This window comes from Perognathus longimembris, chromosome 5 (genome assembly GCF_023159225.1).
Source record: "Perognathus longimembris pacificus isolate PPM17 chromosome 5, ASM2315922v1, whole genome shotgun sequence".
Classification (NCBI taxonomy): domain Eukaryota; kingdom Metazoa; phylum Chordata; class Mammalia; order Rodentia; family Heteromyidae; genus Perognathus; species Perognathus longimembris.
This window is the reverse complement of record NC_063165.1, coordinates 82,114,407-82,131,681: the sequence shown is the minus strand read 5'-3', so window position 1 is coordinate 82,131,681 and position 17,275 is coordinate 82,114,407. Positions and strand designations below refer to the sequence as shown.

Here is a 17,275-nt window from a genome sequence, read left to right as displayed (position 1 = left end):
AGCTAAGACTAGTTTTGTCCCATGGAGGAGCAACCCAGGGCCCTCTCTATACGAAACCTATCTTAAAATATCCAAGCTCAGAGTGAACTTCTGAACGCACTGCATGCGTGGCTGCAATCTCCGTATTAGCGTCTGCCGTAGAATTCCTCGTGGAGTGAAATGACCCTGGCTGCACCGGCGGCAGACACGAGTGCCACGCACCTGCTGGAAGAGAAACATGATCTGGATCCACGCCTGGGGCTCCGGGCTGATGAGCGTGAAGCTGGACTTGCTGTACAGGCAGTAGTGGCCCTTGAGGGCACAGGTGAAGAACAGCTTGGCCACGCAGCTTCTCACGGTGTCTGCAAGCAAGCACAAGAGCACTGCCCGTTACTTTCTCGGAAGCCCTTCTTCAGCGTTCAGGCTGGGAGCCACTGCCTGCCCCCCACCCCTGCTTGGGATGGAGACGTCTCTTACCCACCGAAAGGAAGCTGTCGGGAACAGCTTGTCTTGAATGACCATGTGGGGAGAAGTTTTGAGTGATTACCATGGATGAGAAAGCCGCCTCCCCAGTACAAAGGCTCACGGAGCCGCTTCGCAGTGCTCTCATGAGACACCTGGGCAGCGGTGGGAGATGCACACATGGCTTGCATGGTGGGGAGGGGCCCGCACCTGTGGCCCTGTTCTCTGGGCGGTGCAGAAACTACAAAGACAACTTCCGGAAGTCTGAGCTCTTCGTTAGAGCCAATAAATGAGATCATCCTATGGGGACAAGAATGTGGGGATGTGGAGGAGGGGATGTGTCCATACTCCTGTCCCATCCTGTGCTCCCCTCTCCCCTCCTTTTCCCTCCCCTTCCCTTCCCTTCCCTCCCCTCCCCTTCTTTTCTATCCTCTTTTCCCTTCTCCTCTCCTCCTCTCCTCTCCTCTCTTCTCCCTCCCCTCCCTCCCCTCCCCCGCCCTTCCCTCCTCTCCACTTCCTGGCCACCATGAGACTGGCAGCTTGCTTTGCCACTCCCTTCTGCCTCACTTCAGGCCTAAAGCAACGGTGCTGACCAACCGTGCACTGAAACCTCTGAAGCTGTAAGTCAACATAAACCTTTCCTTCCATAAGCCTCTTCTCCCCAGGCCTTTTGTCACAGCCCTGAAAAGCTGACAGACACAGTCTTATTCCTTCCACTTTGAAGGTGAAGGAATCTAGAGTATTAGGAAGTCAGTCGAGACCACTTAGCTTATAGTCTTGGAATTGAGTGTTTCCCTCTATAGGTAAACTGGTAAAAAGATAATTGTTACTGTACAGATAAAGATGGGTGGCATTCAGGAATCCAGAAAGAAAAAAAAAAAGCTCAAGGTGGCTCATCCAGAGGCAGAATTTGACCTCTGCATGGCTTGATACCATGTTGAGATGCTTTAGGCTCTACCACACTGCAGACTTTAAAACTTTGTAGAGAACTCTAGTGGCAGCTCAGGGAAACTTACTGTCAGAATTAATCTGAACTTCCAAGGACATTTAAAAAACAAATGGACTCATGCTACTGTTGAAAAGTGGAAATGAGTTAGAGTTTCTTCAAAGTTGACAGGGACTCTAACAAGGGTTATAAGATAGTGCGTAAATACTCCCAGTTTCAAGGAATAATCGGAGACACTAAATAATGTGCCTTATGTCATGTGATTGGGAGGTGAATTTCCAAGTAAGCTCAGGCTTAGCACGGGACACCAGCACCTACGCTGCTCTGCACGGATCCACAGTCATGAATAGTGTGTCAAAAGCGGACATAATTTAGACCTCGCTATTTCTAGTTCCTTAAATCTTATAATTGTGTGTCGCTTTTGTTTTTACAGTATTTCAGATTTTTGTTGATCATGTCATTGGTCTTCAGTGCAGCTCAGCTTTCTAGGGAATCAATGAGTGAGTTGTATGGCTGATTCCTACACATCCTTGTTCATCCCCAGGGAGAAGGCCAGGTGATTGCCCCCCAAATCCCACCCTGAACCCTCGGAGCTGCTGGAGTTAGGACCAAGGGAATTTACTAAGGGACATCTATAACACAGAGAAGGTCACCAGCATAAAATGATTTTGCTATTAATTAATGTTTCACATGACAGAGGTCAATGTGTCTTTTAAGTCCTGTGTCATAGAAACAGCTTTCAAGTTTTATGTGTGTGTGTGTGTGTGTGTGTGTGTGTGTGTGTGTATTCTATTTTATCCTTCTGTGACCTCAAATCCAGTAGTGATGGTGCTCATCATCATCATAATTAAATGAAACAGACTTGCCTTTCTTTTGACCATTTCTAATTAATTATTCACACCTTCATTTTCTTCCAACTGCCTGGAGTAAAGGTTATCATATAAAACAGAGCCGCAATGTGATTGGACTTTCAGAAGCTCTCCCTTCCGGCTGTGAATATAAATCCTCTGGTTGTGGACTTCCCTCTGCGGAGGCAGGCCGGGCAGTCCCAGAGGCTCTCAGGAGAATGCTCATGGACTTCCAATGGTCTTTGCCTCTAGCGGCTGAGGAGTGGCAGGGCCCAGAGGCCACCGCCCCCGCCCCCCCAGCTCCCGGAGGACACAGAGGCGTGCTCCAGCGGTGCACAGTCACCTGCGGCTCGTAGATGCGGCTGACACCCTCTTCTAGCTGCTTCCTTCTCCTCTCCCAGTCCTGGAGCACATTCCTTGTGCCTAGGACCCTCTCTCCCTCGACTTCTTCCCATCCCTGGAGCTTCTGAAGCAGGCCTCTGTGACTCCACCCAACCTCACACAGCTTCCCTTACCAAGTCGAGCTCCAAAAGGGAAAGCCAGGGAGGGAGGAAATAAGAGTGGCTCGCGGTCCAGCTGTGCCCAGCTGCAGAGGGGCCCCGGGGCAGCTCTGACCCCCTACCATCTTCCTATAGTTTTCTTCCTACAGTGCAGTTTCCCTTTGTACACTTTTAGAAACATAGCCTAGTGCTAGCCCCAGTCGCTCAGGTCTATGAGCCCTAGCTGCTCAGGAGGCTGAAATCTGAGAATCATGGTTCCAAGCCAGCCCGGACAGAAAAATCTGTGAGACTCTTCTCTCCAATTAACTATCAAGGAGCTGAAAGAAGAGCTGTGGCTCAAGTGGTAGAGCGCTAGCCTTGAACAATAAAGCTCAGGGACATGCCCAGGCCCTGAGTTCAAGCCCTGGGAGTGGCACACACACAAACCAAAGACAATCTAGCATCCAGTGCTTGCTGCTAGCCCTAGCAGCTAAGGATTAGCCAACACAATCTACAGTTATAGTTACAGTGCTTCTTTGTCCAATATCCGATGCTTATTAAGTCTGGAGCATGTTTCGGAATGTGTGGTCAGATATTTAAATTTCTAATTATGATAAAATTACACATAACATATAAAGTTTACCATTTTAAAGTGTATCATTCAATATGTTCATGATGGTGTATGTCCATCACTACTGTCTAGTTCTAGAACTTTCTCATCATCCCAAATGGAAAGCTAGTAACAATGAATCCTTATTCCTCTCCTTCTGTCTCTGGCAATGGAGATCTGCATCTTGTATCTAGGGATTTGTTTACTCTGCATATTTCAAGCAAATGGAACTGTGCCTGGCTCCTTTCATCTAGCAGGATACATTCAAGGTTCATCTGTGTAGTAGCATTGCATTTCTTTTGGTGGACATACCACATTTTCTGTATCTGTTCACTCACTGATTGATGGTAGGGTTGTTTCTACTCTGTTATTTGGAACAGTGATGCTATCTATAAACATGTATGAACACTTTCCGTGTTTGTTTCAACTCTTGTTTTCCATTCTTCAGTATGGCGTATCTGATCATAGGGTCATTTTATGTTGATCTTACTGCAGAATGGCCATCTATTTTCAAATAATTATTTCCTCATCCTTGTGATGCTGATATAAAAATAAAGCTGTCATGTCATGAATCAGATGCATTTAAACAGTGACATCTGCAGTCACTTCCGGGTCTCTTGCTCCTCAGATGAGGAACAGCTGCTCCAGAGAGCACCTGTCAAAGCATTTCCCATTCAATGACTGTCTACTTGCAATTTCAGCACATGGTTAGTACAGTGTCATTATTTACCTCTTTTGGTTCATTTCCATCTTGCCTTTAATAGTTCTAGGAATTTAGCCAAGAATCCCCCCAAAGTAGCAAGAATAAGGATGCAAGTCAGAGAACTTAGTGAGAACTGAAGGTGTCTTCAAAGAACGGTATGATTTCTAGTGAACATTGGTTCTGTCTGGGGAGAGAGTCACTCTCTGATAACTGGGCTATGTCTGACTCAGCTCTGGGGAGGTGAACTTGACTCAGTACTGATCTGACGTCACAGAGTCTTCCCAGGGACGATCATCTGGAGGAACTCAGTGTCCTGCCTTCCACCCTCCATGCTTCCCAAACACCAGTCACATGTCCAAGCAGGACACAGAGCGGCTGCCATCAACGTAGTCAGAAGTAAAGGTAGGGTATTTCCACAGGAGCCCGCAGAGCTCACGCACATGAAAGGCACTGTGGAATGTCTATGAATTTTAAATCGAATACACATTTCTGTTTGACATGATACTAATGCCGCCGGTTTCTGGCAGTGATACAGAATCACTCTGTGGTCGCCCAGCGTCAGTGGAAGCCATATGTTCTAAATAAAAATTTGGCTTTCCCAAGCGGAGATTTACCAGGAGTTTGTAGAGGCAAATGGGGCAGGCGAGTCTGAGCCCTGCAGGTACCGCCACGCGCTGCCAAACGCCTAGCAACGCTGCACAAGGCCTAACAGCAACCAGACTTGGGGGACGGACACTTTTAGGAAACTTGATGATTAAATTCCAGGGAAACGGGCCTGTTTACGTTTCTTTTCCTCCTCAGCTAGGAAAGACAGGCAGGCAGCAGCCTCTTCCTCCTGCTCTCTAGCTGGCAGGCCTGCGTGAGATCTCAGAGCTGCCCAGTGGCCTGGAAACAACCATGTTTTCCATCCTCGTCAGGGGACCGGCTGCGTCAGGAAGGTTGGAGCTTGTGTACAGCATCTCCTCCTAATGGGTATCGATGGTGTCCAACCCTAAAGTTCTTCCATGGCATTTAGCAGGTCCAAAGGTCACCTTCAGCAAGTCCAGGGCTGTCCTGGGATGTCTGCTTTGGTCTAATCACGTGGCTGACACGAGAAGGGTAGCGGTCATCTGATTTCTATAAAGTGAATTTGCCTATGTCTACACTGACGTTGGAAGCCACTTTTAGAAACGAATGCCCGTCTTAAGGAAACCCGAATGGTCAGGGTCTGGGTCTGACTGAAAGCTTCTCAGGAGGGTAACTGCATGCGCTCCCTTGCAGCCTTCGCGCATTGGTTGGGACCAATGCCATTACACATGGCTTTTCTTTGGTGTAGTTGCTGTTGCAATATGGAGAGCCCTGTTGCTTGAAGACATTTGATTTCCTTTGTTACTGTGCACCAGGAAATGGTCTAAGAGCATCGCCAAGAATTTTCCAAGAATGGGGATCTGCAAATTGGGACTCAGATCTGGGTACTGGAAATGCAAAGAGGGGCTGGGTACTAAAACCCAGAGATTAGAACAACCTAGAGAATGAAAGGAAGTGCAAATACAATGAACTACAGGAGAGGAGGAATTCAAAGAGAGGGAGGAGATAGGGAGATTTATGACAGGAAAGGAAGCTGTGGAATCAGTAATTCTAGACATCCAAATGTTTTCCTTCTGAAGGACCTGAATAGAACCTGTGTCTGCTAGGGGACCAAGGAAGAAGTGGGGGACAAAATAACCAGCCAACTTCACATATTTGTTTTTCTCCTCCATTTTCCAAATACACTTCTGGGAAAAGGAGCAGAAGTGACTGTCTCAGAAAAGGTGAAGCCTGTTATAGACAATGCAGGTACCTGCACCCCATTTCTTCTTTTGCTCATTCCGTTCATGAGTAGTGTTAGGAAGCTAGGGGCTTGATCGTGGCCTTGTATCTGTCACTCCATGCTATTGTTTTATTATTTGTGTTTATCAACAACAATATGTCCTTTTTCTATTTATGGATTTTGGCTTTTTTGTGCCAGTGACCTCATACTGGTCGCTAGCAAGCCCAGGGCTTCCTAACACTGCTGTGTGTGTCAGGATGAAGTCCAGCCATGGAATGAGGATCCACACAGCCACTGGGCAGCACAGGGGCCAGCCTCCCGCCATCTGCTCCTCTTCTGTGGAGGAGGCCCACGCATGCCAATCAGCACCCGGAAGCCTCCTCCCTGTCATTTCCTGCCTCCTCATTGATGCTAGAATCTTATCCATGATACCAGGAAAATTAGCAACTATTTCCTTCGGGCCTTAGAACAAGGGGTTCAGAATAGCTGAAAATCCGAACAAAAGATTGGTTATTAAGTTGCAACTGATTCCTATCATTTGAAAAAAACAAATAGTGTTATCAGGCTGGCAATCTGGGTCCCTAATCATTGCTGCAGAACTATCTCTTGAGGCGTCTTATCAGTGAATCGCCTCTCGGGGCTCAGAAGAGCTCTCCAAGCCTTGCCTTCACCGACGGAGTGAACAGCATTTGGATCCAGTTGTGTGGACAGAGTGAAAATGAACACATGGGTTGCATTTCCTTAGAAATGTGCTTGAGTTCAAAAGTTAACACCGGCCATGCTTTGCTAAGAGCATCTGGGGACTTTCGAAGCTCCAAATGTTGGGAAACCCAGCTTCTGAGTTGAAATTTGCTGGCTCTCTTTGCCTATTCGGACATTGTCATCCACACTGAATGTATTCCCAGATTAACCAAACAAGAACGGCAATGCGCCATTGTTTTATTCATTGATTTTAAGTTTTTGTGCCAGTCCTGGGGCTTGAACTCAAGGCCTTGAGAGTCTCATTTTGCTTTTATTTTTGCTTAAGTCTGGCACTCCCACCCTTGAGCCACACTTGCACTGTTTTTTTTGTTTTTTTGTTTTTGCTGTTTAATTGGAGATAAGCATCTCATGGATTTTTCTGCCTGCGCTGGTTTTGAGCCACAATCCTCAGATCTCTGTCTTCTGAGTTGCTGGAATTATAGGTGTGGGCTTATTTCTTATTGTTTGCTTTGGAAAATGTCCTCATGTATGTTATGTTTTAAGTTCACAATTATATTTATATAGTTACTGAGTTACTTTAAGCAAAATAATAATTCTTCTCCCTGTTGCGCACAAATCCAAAATCCAAAATAGACCAGGTAACGCAAAGTTAAACATGGTAGAGTTCCTAGAAATAATAACACCAGAATGTTTGTTATGAATTTGACATTTGAATTAATGAGACGGTACAATATCAATAATCTAGGAACACTAAGGAACTCTATGTTTGTGTTGATTCTTTTGCAGCAAATCTTTATAAGTTTAAAGGCTTGGTGTAAAGAAAAAACAAGCAAAGACTGAGATAAAAATATAGCCTGGGGTAACGATTTTGGTATGGCTATGAAATAAAAGTTCAATAGGAAGCTACGACAGGGCTGTAGGCATAGACTTAACTGTTTTGACTGGAAAAGATAGCTTTTATTTAAGCATGTGCAAGGTTCTTTTGGAAAGAACTTGAAAAAAAACCCCAAACAAACCCTCATGTACATTCAATGCCACGGCAAAACAGTGACCGTTTCCATGAAAAGGAATGGGGACTGATTGTCTTGGCCATGAAAACACCGATGGTGGGTGAACCTGCACACAGCCCCTGGACCAACCCCATTCCCGTGTCTTGTGCTCAGGAGAGCATTTGTTGCCTCCAACTTATTTCTGCCCCATTTTAACTCTCTGCAAATGTTCGAGGAAATGTCAGCCATATGTGTCTCCCTCATTTACCCAGCTTGGCTAAACAGGGCAATACAACACTCTATTTACGGTTTTCCCCTCTTAAATTCTGTGAGGGAGAACAAAAGCTTCAAATTCTTCTCTGGCTACAGACTTTACAGCTTCCTTCCTGGAGAAATAGTCTCTACCCCACTGCTAAACTAAAAAATAAAGAGGAACCATCCCCCCCAAACCACTGGGTATATACATTTGTCATCATCCCTCTCTAGATGTCCCTGCCTGCCATCTTTACGATCCAAAAGAATAGGTCCCCAAATATTACCACCTGCCATGTTAAAGTTTTGAGCATCTGCAAATCCTCGAGCTAAGCCTGCTCAGAAATGGGTCCTCCATCTTTCCTTTGGAACTGGGAGACTGACTTGCACCTGCAGGTAATACGCCTGTCCCCGCAGGGGTGCTGAAGTGGAACTCAGGCCCCGGATCTCCTTGCCTGCCTCAGCCAGGGCCTCTTCCTCCCCTGTCTTGTTTCTGGGCCAGGCTCACATTAGCCTTGGAGAGATGGGAGCCCATTGTGTATGGCTGTAACTGGACCGGAAAGATGAGCAGACCAGTGATGGCGGGCTGGCGATCCACCACCGTATGGGGGACTTCCGCCCACAGCCAACAAGGATTGGTACTAAGCATGAAAATGGCTCCTGATATTTACAATGACTTTTACTTCAAGAAAATCCAGCTCATGTGGGCTAAGCACAGACAGAATCATCTTCCCGGCTTAAAGATTAGCTTTCTGTGAGTCAGGTTTCCTGATAGGCTGGACAGATGGGATGTATTTTCACCGAATTAAGTAATACTTCAAAGCAAACCAAAGTAACATGGATGGAGGGTTAAAAAAAACACAACTTTTAAAATAAGCTTTTACATCAGCTTTTCTGGAGCTCCAGCGATGGTCTAAGTTTTCAAAGTTTTATTTTACTATTGTGTGCTTTTTAAAAAAAAAATCCTTGAATCATTTTTGTTCACATAAACAAACACCAATGATTCAGAATTTTAAGACGCTCTTTGGCAAACGAGCTCCACTCTCCTGGTCTGGTTTGGAAAGAAGCGGAGCGTCAGCGAGCGTGCCCTTGCTCGGGAATACAGGGCTTCCTGGGCCGAGCAACCGAATCCAAGGCCTCCAGGCTCAAGAGCAATGCACTGACCTGAACTATCAGGCATTCTTAGGTTCAAACGCAGGAAGACCCGGAGTTTGATATGCGTTGCACAGGTGCACCTGCGGACTCCGTCTGGCCCTCGTGTGCTCAGTATCGGGCGGCAGAAGACGGCCGGCTGGGGTTAGGAACGCAGTTCTGTCCCCAGGCTCCTCGTGGCCAGGCCCTGTGTGGGGGTCTACAGCGTCTCGCCTTTCAGTATCATTTATTACGTGGTATAAGCTTGAACTCTACAAAATTTCTGTTTGTGTAGGTCAAAACCGTCCGATACCAGTTTTTTTCTTTCATACGGACAAACCTAATGCCAAGAGAATTTATCTCCTTTTTCCTTTTCTTTCTGTCTTCTTTCCCCCTCTCTACTGTTCCCCCTTTCCCCATCCTTTCCTTAAAAAAAAAAAAAGCCAACACTGAGGCTTGAACTCAAAGTCTGTGCTCTTGCTTGGCTATTCCCACACAAAGCTGGTACTCTACCACCGAGCCATAGCTCCACCTCATGTTTTGCTGGTTAATTGGGGATGAGTCTCTTGCATTTTTCTACCTGTATTGGCTTCAAACTTCAGTTCTCAGAGCTCAGTCTTCTGAGTAGCCAAGACTACAGATGTGAGTGCCACCAGCATTTGGTGAACATTTAATTGCTCTTATAAGGGAGACGCAGCAGCAGCAATGAGAAACTGTTGTCACTGTGTCACACTGGTGGTCTCTTTAAATGCTGCAGAGGTGACTGTGTTTTGCTTTTGTTTCTTGAGTCCTTGGCATAGATTCACCAAGAAAGATGAAACAAGTTTCTTTTACACCAACCACACTCTCAACAGGACACAATTTCTAAGCCCACATTTTATCTCTGTAAGTGTTGGAGGGCAGAGCAGAAAGCCAAACTGTGCCAGCTACATGCCCCTGGCTTTCCCTGAATGGGTTATACAATCTCTGAGATAATAGCCCATCCCCAGCAATCAGTCAGTCCTTTCCTAGTGGATGTATTAACAATTGAGTCACATAAATAAATCTTCTGTTCCTCACACATATCCCCATGCAAGGACTTTCCCAGGTAATTGCAGAAGTATGAATGAATTCCAAAACGTCATCTTAAAGAAATACACGCTCTGTTCCAGGTCATCCCTGATAGGAAATATTGCGATCAAAAGGAGGGATGATGGACTCCTTCAATATTTTGGTGGAAAAAAACCAAGTTACTTGGGTCACCAACTAACTTTTACTCTTCAAATAATGGTGTTTATGACAGCTAGGTGCTTGAACTAAGTGCAGACTTGTGCCCACGCTAGCGCAAGTCTTTCACACTTCAGGTCAAATGTACACCCACAAACACACACTTTATTCAGGCACATGGAAATGTGTCTCCCTTGATCTTTGCTGTGGATCCCCTCCATCCAGCCTCTCCTGCATTGCATTCTTCAACGTGTGCATTAGGTAAACAGATTATTAGAAAAACAAGCAATTCTAAAGAGTTCATTTGCTTGAGCTATATTGGTTTTAGGTCTTCCCATGCTATCAATAATGCAATCTTGAATATGAGCACTGTGCCAGGCTTAGTTCTTCCAGCCAGGTGCCGTACTATGTGAGTCACACCCCAGCCCTTTCTGCTCTGGTGATTTCTGTGATAGGGTCTCACTTTTTTTTCTGGACCACAGACCCCATTTATGCCTCTCACCACAGCTGGGGAGACAGGCATGCACTGCCAAATCAATCTTTCTTTCTTTCTTTCTTTCTTTCTTTCCTTCCTCCCTCCCTTCCTTCTTTCTTTCTTTGTTCCTTCCTTCTTCTCTCTCTCTCTCTCTCTCTTTCATCTGTTGACATGGAGGGGGGAGTAGTTCATGATCTTTCTTGCCCCTGCTGGTCTGCAACCTGACCTTCCCTCATCTCCATCTCCTGTGGAACTCAGATTATAGCAGCCCTTGGCTAGGAGCAATCTTACTTTTATTTTGGCCATTTAGCAGAGGACTTGGGAAGCCTTATCACATTAGTGCAGCTCTGAAAGGGAGCAGGTTCCCTACAGAGGTACTGAAGAGCCAGGTGCTCCTACAAGCCGCTCCAGCCTCCATTCGCTCAGACCCGTTCCTCTCGCGCTCTGAAGTAGGAAAGGGGGTGGAAAGCAGAGTAGAGGAAGTGGCCCTTCCTGTACTGAGCCCTGAGAGTCAGTCACAGGTGAGGATGAACTGCGTGGCTCCCTCTGGCTGTGTTTCTTTCTGGAGGGAGACCCTGGTGGTAGCCTGTGACCAATGGCAAGCTCTGCCAGAGTGCTAGGACCTTTGTGTCCGTCTCCAAGGAAGATCATGTCTAAGACTCACTAGAGAAAAGTCTACATTAGCCAATGAGGTCTTTGTTCCATCCGAGCCAGTTCAGCCTACAGTCAGAGAGTGAGCCTGCCGGGGCCTTTTGCCACTGTATCAACCACCTCTCAAACCACCATCTTCCCCAGGGTCAGGATAAGAGCACCAAGTGTAAGACTGCTGGGAAATTCGTTATCAATATAGGCAAGAAAAGTTAAACCATAAGACAACACAAAAAGTCTGTGATGAGACATAGCCACATTGTAATCAGAGATAGGACTGATATTATTAATGACTTCTTTTGCCCAAGACACAGTTTACTAATCCTGGCAGGACTTAAAATTTTGCTATTTTCTGATGCCACCTTAAATTGTGCTCCTCACGGGAGATCTGTCCCCCAGACCTCGTTTTTCCCGTGTCCTTTGTTTTCTGACTGCCTCCAAGGTTCTGCTATTTTCTTTCTGTCATCCAAACTCTCAGAGCTCAAGGAGTGTTTGCTCTGTGCTTGAATCGGCATTGCCTTGGGGGACACACAGGAGCTCAACAATGAAAACCTATTGCATGATCAGCAATGAAAATGTACCTGTTGGAAGGCCACAGACCTCTTTCCAGTGTGTGTGTGTGTGTGTGTGTGTGTGTGTGTGTGTGTGTGTGTGTGTGTGTGTGTGTTGGTCCTGGGGCTTGAACTCAGGGCCCAGGTACTATTTCTGAACTTTTGTGCTTAGGGCTAGTGCTCTACCACTTGAGCTCCACTTGGAGCTTTTTGGTGGTTAATTGGAAAGAAGAGTCTCATGGACTTTCCTGCCCCGTCTCGCTTCAAACCGTGATTCTCAGATCTCAGCCTCCTGAGTAGTTAGGATTACAGGTGTGAGCCATGGGGGCTCAGATTCTTTCCAAGATTTTTATGCACACTGGGAACATGTAACCAGGGACAACTTATCATGATTGTAAAAATCAGAGTCAGTGGCCTGATGATCCTAAGTAGGTTCAAATGGCCAGCTGAAAGACAAAGAATTTTACAAAAAAAAAACAACACAAAAGTAATTAAGGCAATGTATTACTTTCAAAAGAATCGGTTTGGCTAAAGGGGACCACAGTTCATGTGATTTGCATTTCCTGTGTTTTCTTTCCTAGACTACGTGAGATTTCTCAAGCTTGGGACGATGGCTGGACGAAAGGATCGATGGGAGCACCTACCTTCAATGGTGCACTGATCGGGAACGGGGACCTTCCTGGCGATTTCCAGGGCGTAGGTCTTCACTGCGCTGAGGTTTTCCTTTAGGTGCAGGTAGAGCTTATCGTGATACTCTGTAGGACCTGTGGCCGTTGGAATCGCTTCCTGAGACTCTTCTTTCACTGTTTCTGACAAATTCTTTGGTTCTATCTGTGCAATGCTTGGGTGTGAAGCAGAAGAGACTCTCAGCGGCGGTGGGTAGGTTTCCATCTGCGGGAGCCTGTCACTCCCATGGCCCCCTGCGTTTATCTCTGACAGGGAGAGGCTGGTGGGAGGCTCAGCTCTTTCCTCCTCTTCCCCATCGTCCGAGCTCACACCCTTGGTGAGCAGGGTGTGCAGAGCCAAACTTCTGGACCTATGATAGAGAAATCCACACAGTTAAAAAACGTTGGTATTGGGGGCTGGGAATATGGCCTAGTGGTAGAGTGCTTGCCTCGTATATGTGAAGCCCTGGGTTCGGTTCCCCAGCACCACATATATAGAAAAAGCCAGAAGTGGCGCCGTGGCTCAAGTGGCAGAGTGCTAGCCTTGAGCACAAAGAAGCCAGGGACAGTGCTCAGGCCCTGAGTCCAAGCCCCAGGACTAGCAAAACAAACAAACAAACAAACAAAGAACGTTGGTATCACTCCCTGCAAAGGAAAAGAAATCTTTTTTTTTTTTTTTTGCAGGTTTACTTTTATTCAAAAAGTTACTGTCTCAAGACATAAATACAAATCAGAAAACAGTACAATTAGGACAATAGAATGTGGAGGACAACAGGTTAGAGTAATATATAAAACATTTTAGCTGGTTGAAAACAAAGCTGTAAGAACCGCTTTCACAAAGAAGTATTCCTTTCAAGAGTGAGAAAAAGGGCTGGGAATAGGGCCTAGTGGCAAGAGTGCTTGCCTCGTATACATGAAGCCCTGGGTTCAATTCCCCAGCACCACATATATGGAAAACAGCCACTGTGGCTCAAGTGGCAGAATGCTAGCCTTGAGCAAAAGGAAGCCAGGGACAGTGCTCAGGCCCTGAGTCCAAGCCCCAGGACTGGCCAAAAAAAAAAAAAAAAAAAAAAGTGAGAAAAAAAACCAACTGAGGTTTGAAATCATATATACAGTCCTCTCAGCAGTTCTAGTAAATGCAGTGGTGTGTAAAACAACATATGCAATACTTTTGCACATAACAATATTCGTTGATGGAAAAACTGTTAGACAAGTCTGGTTTCATTTGTTATTAACCAGGATTTAATATAATAATTTTATCCTGATCTTTTAGCTAACCTATGGTTTTTGGCTACCACAGCCCAATGCTTGTTGATTTCTGATTCTAAAATCTGGAAGCCTTTTGGTTTTCACTCATCTGAAGATATTGTTGTGTTGCAAGCATATTAAGGCATGGAATGATTAAAATAATATATCTTAAGAACTGAGAGACGACTGACGAAAGATATGCATGCAATATAAGTTAATATTTTGTTTTAAACGATGTCTAGCTGCCTAAGCCTCGTAAAATGAGTTGGATGTCAAAATGGCAAGTAGCCACTTTCTGTTTTAAACTAATTCAATTTGTGAAAGGGCATAATGAAGTTTAAAGCTTAGCTTTCAAAGAATATTATGGGTTATGAATTCTATTATCCCATCTAATTTACCTACAGAGGAAATGTACTGTAACCTGTTAGAAGTATCTTTAACCTGAAGACTGCTTGCAAAGACAGATAGATAAAACAATATAAAATACAAATTTTAAAATCATTTTAAAGCATGAACACTCATGCTTTTCTATTTTTAAACACTGTTAAACTTTCAATATATTTCTGAAACCTCATAATTTTAAGTTGGAATTTAAAAGTAAGAAAAAAACTAAACAAACTGCACAATTATAAAATCAGCACCAATATATACACACACACACACACACACATATATATATATATATAATTTTATTTAAAACTTAGATCCCTAAGGAAAAGAAATCTTAACACAAGGACAAAGATTTACTGCCTCCAGGGAGTGAAACTCCATGGTGTAATAAATCCTATCTTGAAAATATAGGTCACCCCAAGGGCAAAGATTTAAAAATGAGTTTCACAGCAAATCTGGCTCTGAAATGGTAGACTTACATATTTTTATGCTAGTTTAAAAAAAAAAGTCAGTCCTGAAGTTTGAACACAGGGCCTAGGCACTGTCCCTGAAATTGGTTGCTCAAGGCTAGTAGCACTCTACCACTTGAGCCACAGCTCCACTTCTGGCTTTTTGGTGGCTAATTAGAGATAAGAGTGTCACATTACATTCCTGCTTGGGCTGGCTTCAAACCTCCATCCTTAGATCTCAGCCTTCTGAGTAGCTAGAATTCTAGGCATGAGCCACCAGTGCCTGGCTCTTTCTCTAATTTTACTTCTGATTTTTCACCAGAAGTCCAGAGAAGTTGTTGGCATCATTTTCAAAACTGACATATGCAGCCAGGTGCCCGTAGTTTATGACTGTAATCCTAGCTCAATGAACCACCAGAAAACCAAAAGTGGTGCTATAGCTCAAAGAGGTAGAGCACTAGCCTTGAGCAAAAGAGCTCAGGGATAGCACCCCAGCCCCAAGTTCAAGCCCTACAATTGGCAAAAACAAAAGTACCCTCCAAACACCACAAACACCAAGTCAGTAGCAAACATGAAGTGCATGCTTTAAATAACAAACCAAATAAAATTTATACCTGTTAAACCTAATGCTTTGTCTTTCTTCCTTGTAAATATGGCCCAAACTATATCGTCTGATAGAGCCAGAGCTATGGATGGAGGTATTAATTTTGTTTTCAAAGGCTTGGATTTTAACCTGCAGCTTTTCATCATCTTTGTTTCCAGCTGCTGTGAGCTTGGCTTCGTCCAGTCTCTCAGGAAATGCAATGTTAGTGCTGGTTTTTGTCCTAAAGGAACAGAAAGGATCAAATTAGATGACAGTCACATTCAGCCTTCAGAGTGGTAATATTCTCTATTTAATTGCCTTTTATTCAGAACTGAGATTTTTGCTGGGTGATATTTATATATATATGTATAAAATATGTGTATATATGTACACACATACGTACATACATATATATTTTGCCAGTTCTAGGGCTTGAACTCAGGGCCTGAGCACTGTCCCTGGCTTCTTTTTGCTCAAGGCTAGCACTCTGCCAACTTGAGCCACAGCACCACTTCTGGCCGTTTTCTATATATGTGGTGCTGAGGAATCAAACCCAGGGCTTCATGTATATGAGGCAAGCACTCTTGTCACTAGGCCATATTCCTAGCCCCATGGGTGATACTTTTTGACTGGCCATTTATCAAATGTTTATTATCAGAGACATAGATCTTTGAAATTGCTTCTATATAACTTATGCTAAAAGAATTGGAGAACATTGGTGTTTGGGTCCACTTCGTACTAGAAATACATGGTGAAGGGATTAGAGACTTTTCTACTATATTCTGATTTAGAAAAGCTCCAAAAATACGGCATGCAATTCAAATCATACATTTTATAGGTTTATATGTATTGATGCGTTTGTAATAAAATTGAGAGAAGGAAATTTCATATGGATCTGTAAGTTATTGTCTTTGTTAATTTTATAGAAATTAGTGTAGCTTATCCTGAAAGCAAGAAAAGTCTAAATTTGAAGATGTTGGAGATATTCCATAAATGATATTAGTAGTTCCAAATAGAGTAGTTCTAAAACAGAGGGTTTTTTTTGTTGTTGTTGTTTGTTTTTTCTTTCCAATACTGGGGTTTGAACTCAGGGCCTTGAACTTACTAAGCAAAAGTTCTACTGCTGAGCATGCTGCCAGCCTTCTATTGCATTGGTTATTTTGAGTAGGAACTCCCTCTTTGCGCAGGCGTGAGCTTGGTCTGTGAGCCATCTTCTTTTATGCTTCCTGTCACAGCAGGACAGGGTCTTCCCCAGCACACTGTGCTTTGGTGAGAGGTTGGGAATCTATAGATAATAGCATCCGGGTTATAATCACTTTCTCTGCCCCTCTTTTCTTGCTTTTAAAAGAGCACAGAGAACTGGCAGTGGTGGTTCATGCCTGTAATCCTAGCTACTCCAGAGGCTGAGGTGTGAGGATTGTGGTTCAATACCAGCTCGAGCAGGAAAATCCCCGAGACTCTAATCTCCCATGCATCACAGAAAAAGCCAGAAGTGGCGGCTGTGGCTCACATGGTAGAGCTCAAGCCTTGATCAAAAGAAGCTCAGGGACAGTGCCCAGGCTCAAAGTTCAAGTCCCAGGAGAGAGGGGAGAGAGAGAGAGAGAGAGAGAGAGAGAGAGAGAGAGAGAGAGAGAGAGAGAGAGAGAGAGAGAGAGAGAGAGAGAGAGAAAGAGAGAGAAAGAGAGAGAGATATTATTCTTTGAAAACAAAGATGCTTTCCAGAGATAAACGAATTCTCCTGCTTCTCTTCCAAAGGAGGAAGCACACCGTGAATGTGCAATTGCCGGTGGGGCCTCAGCGCGGTGGATGTTTATTTGTGGGGCGCCGGCCAGGGGGTTGGGCTCAGGCAGGGGGTTGCTATTTCTTTTCCATTTGTCACTTCTAACTGCAGAGGTAATTTTACAGAAATCTTTGCCAGAGTTCTATAATCCCCTTCAATATTAACTTGGCCTTAACTCAACACGCCACATGACAAGAGGTTCCGAAGATTTCCAGTCCGAATGGTTTCTGGTCTTCGTTGCCAAAGTAAAGTTTAAACAATTACCTCTAGAGATGAGCTGGGTGGTGGTAATGACCTCCCTCCTCTCGAGGGAAACAAATCCGCCCTTGGGTAGCTTCCCACTCGCCCTAACCCGGGAGATGAGACTGTAAGGCTGGCAGGGGCGGGGAG

At 44.7% G+C, this 17,275-nt stretch overlaps 1 protein-coding gene across 2 annotated transcripts in view; it reads right to left on the bottom strand.

The window, feature by feature from the left end:
• The window catches only part of Veph1 (ventricular zone expressed PH domain containing 1), a 111,006-nt gene that overhangs the window by 30,539 nt on the left and 63,192 nt on the right, over nucleotides 1-17,275 (bottom strand). For both annotated transcript variants that reach the window (XM_048347214.1, XM_048347213.1), the window contains exons 8-10: nucleotides 15,137-15,346; nucleotides 12,415-12,806; nucleotides 202-341 (exon numbers count right to left, since the gene is read on the bottom strand). In XM_048347214.1, coding sequence (XP_048203171.1) covers nucleotides 202-341; nucleotides 12,415-12,806; nucleotides 15,137-15,346 — 742 coding nt within the window. The remainder of the gene's footprint in view (nucleotides 1-201; nucleotides 342-12,414; nucleotides 12,807-15,136; nucleotides 15,347-17,275) is intronic.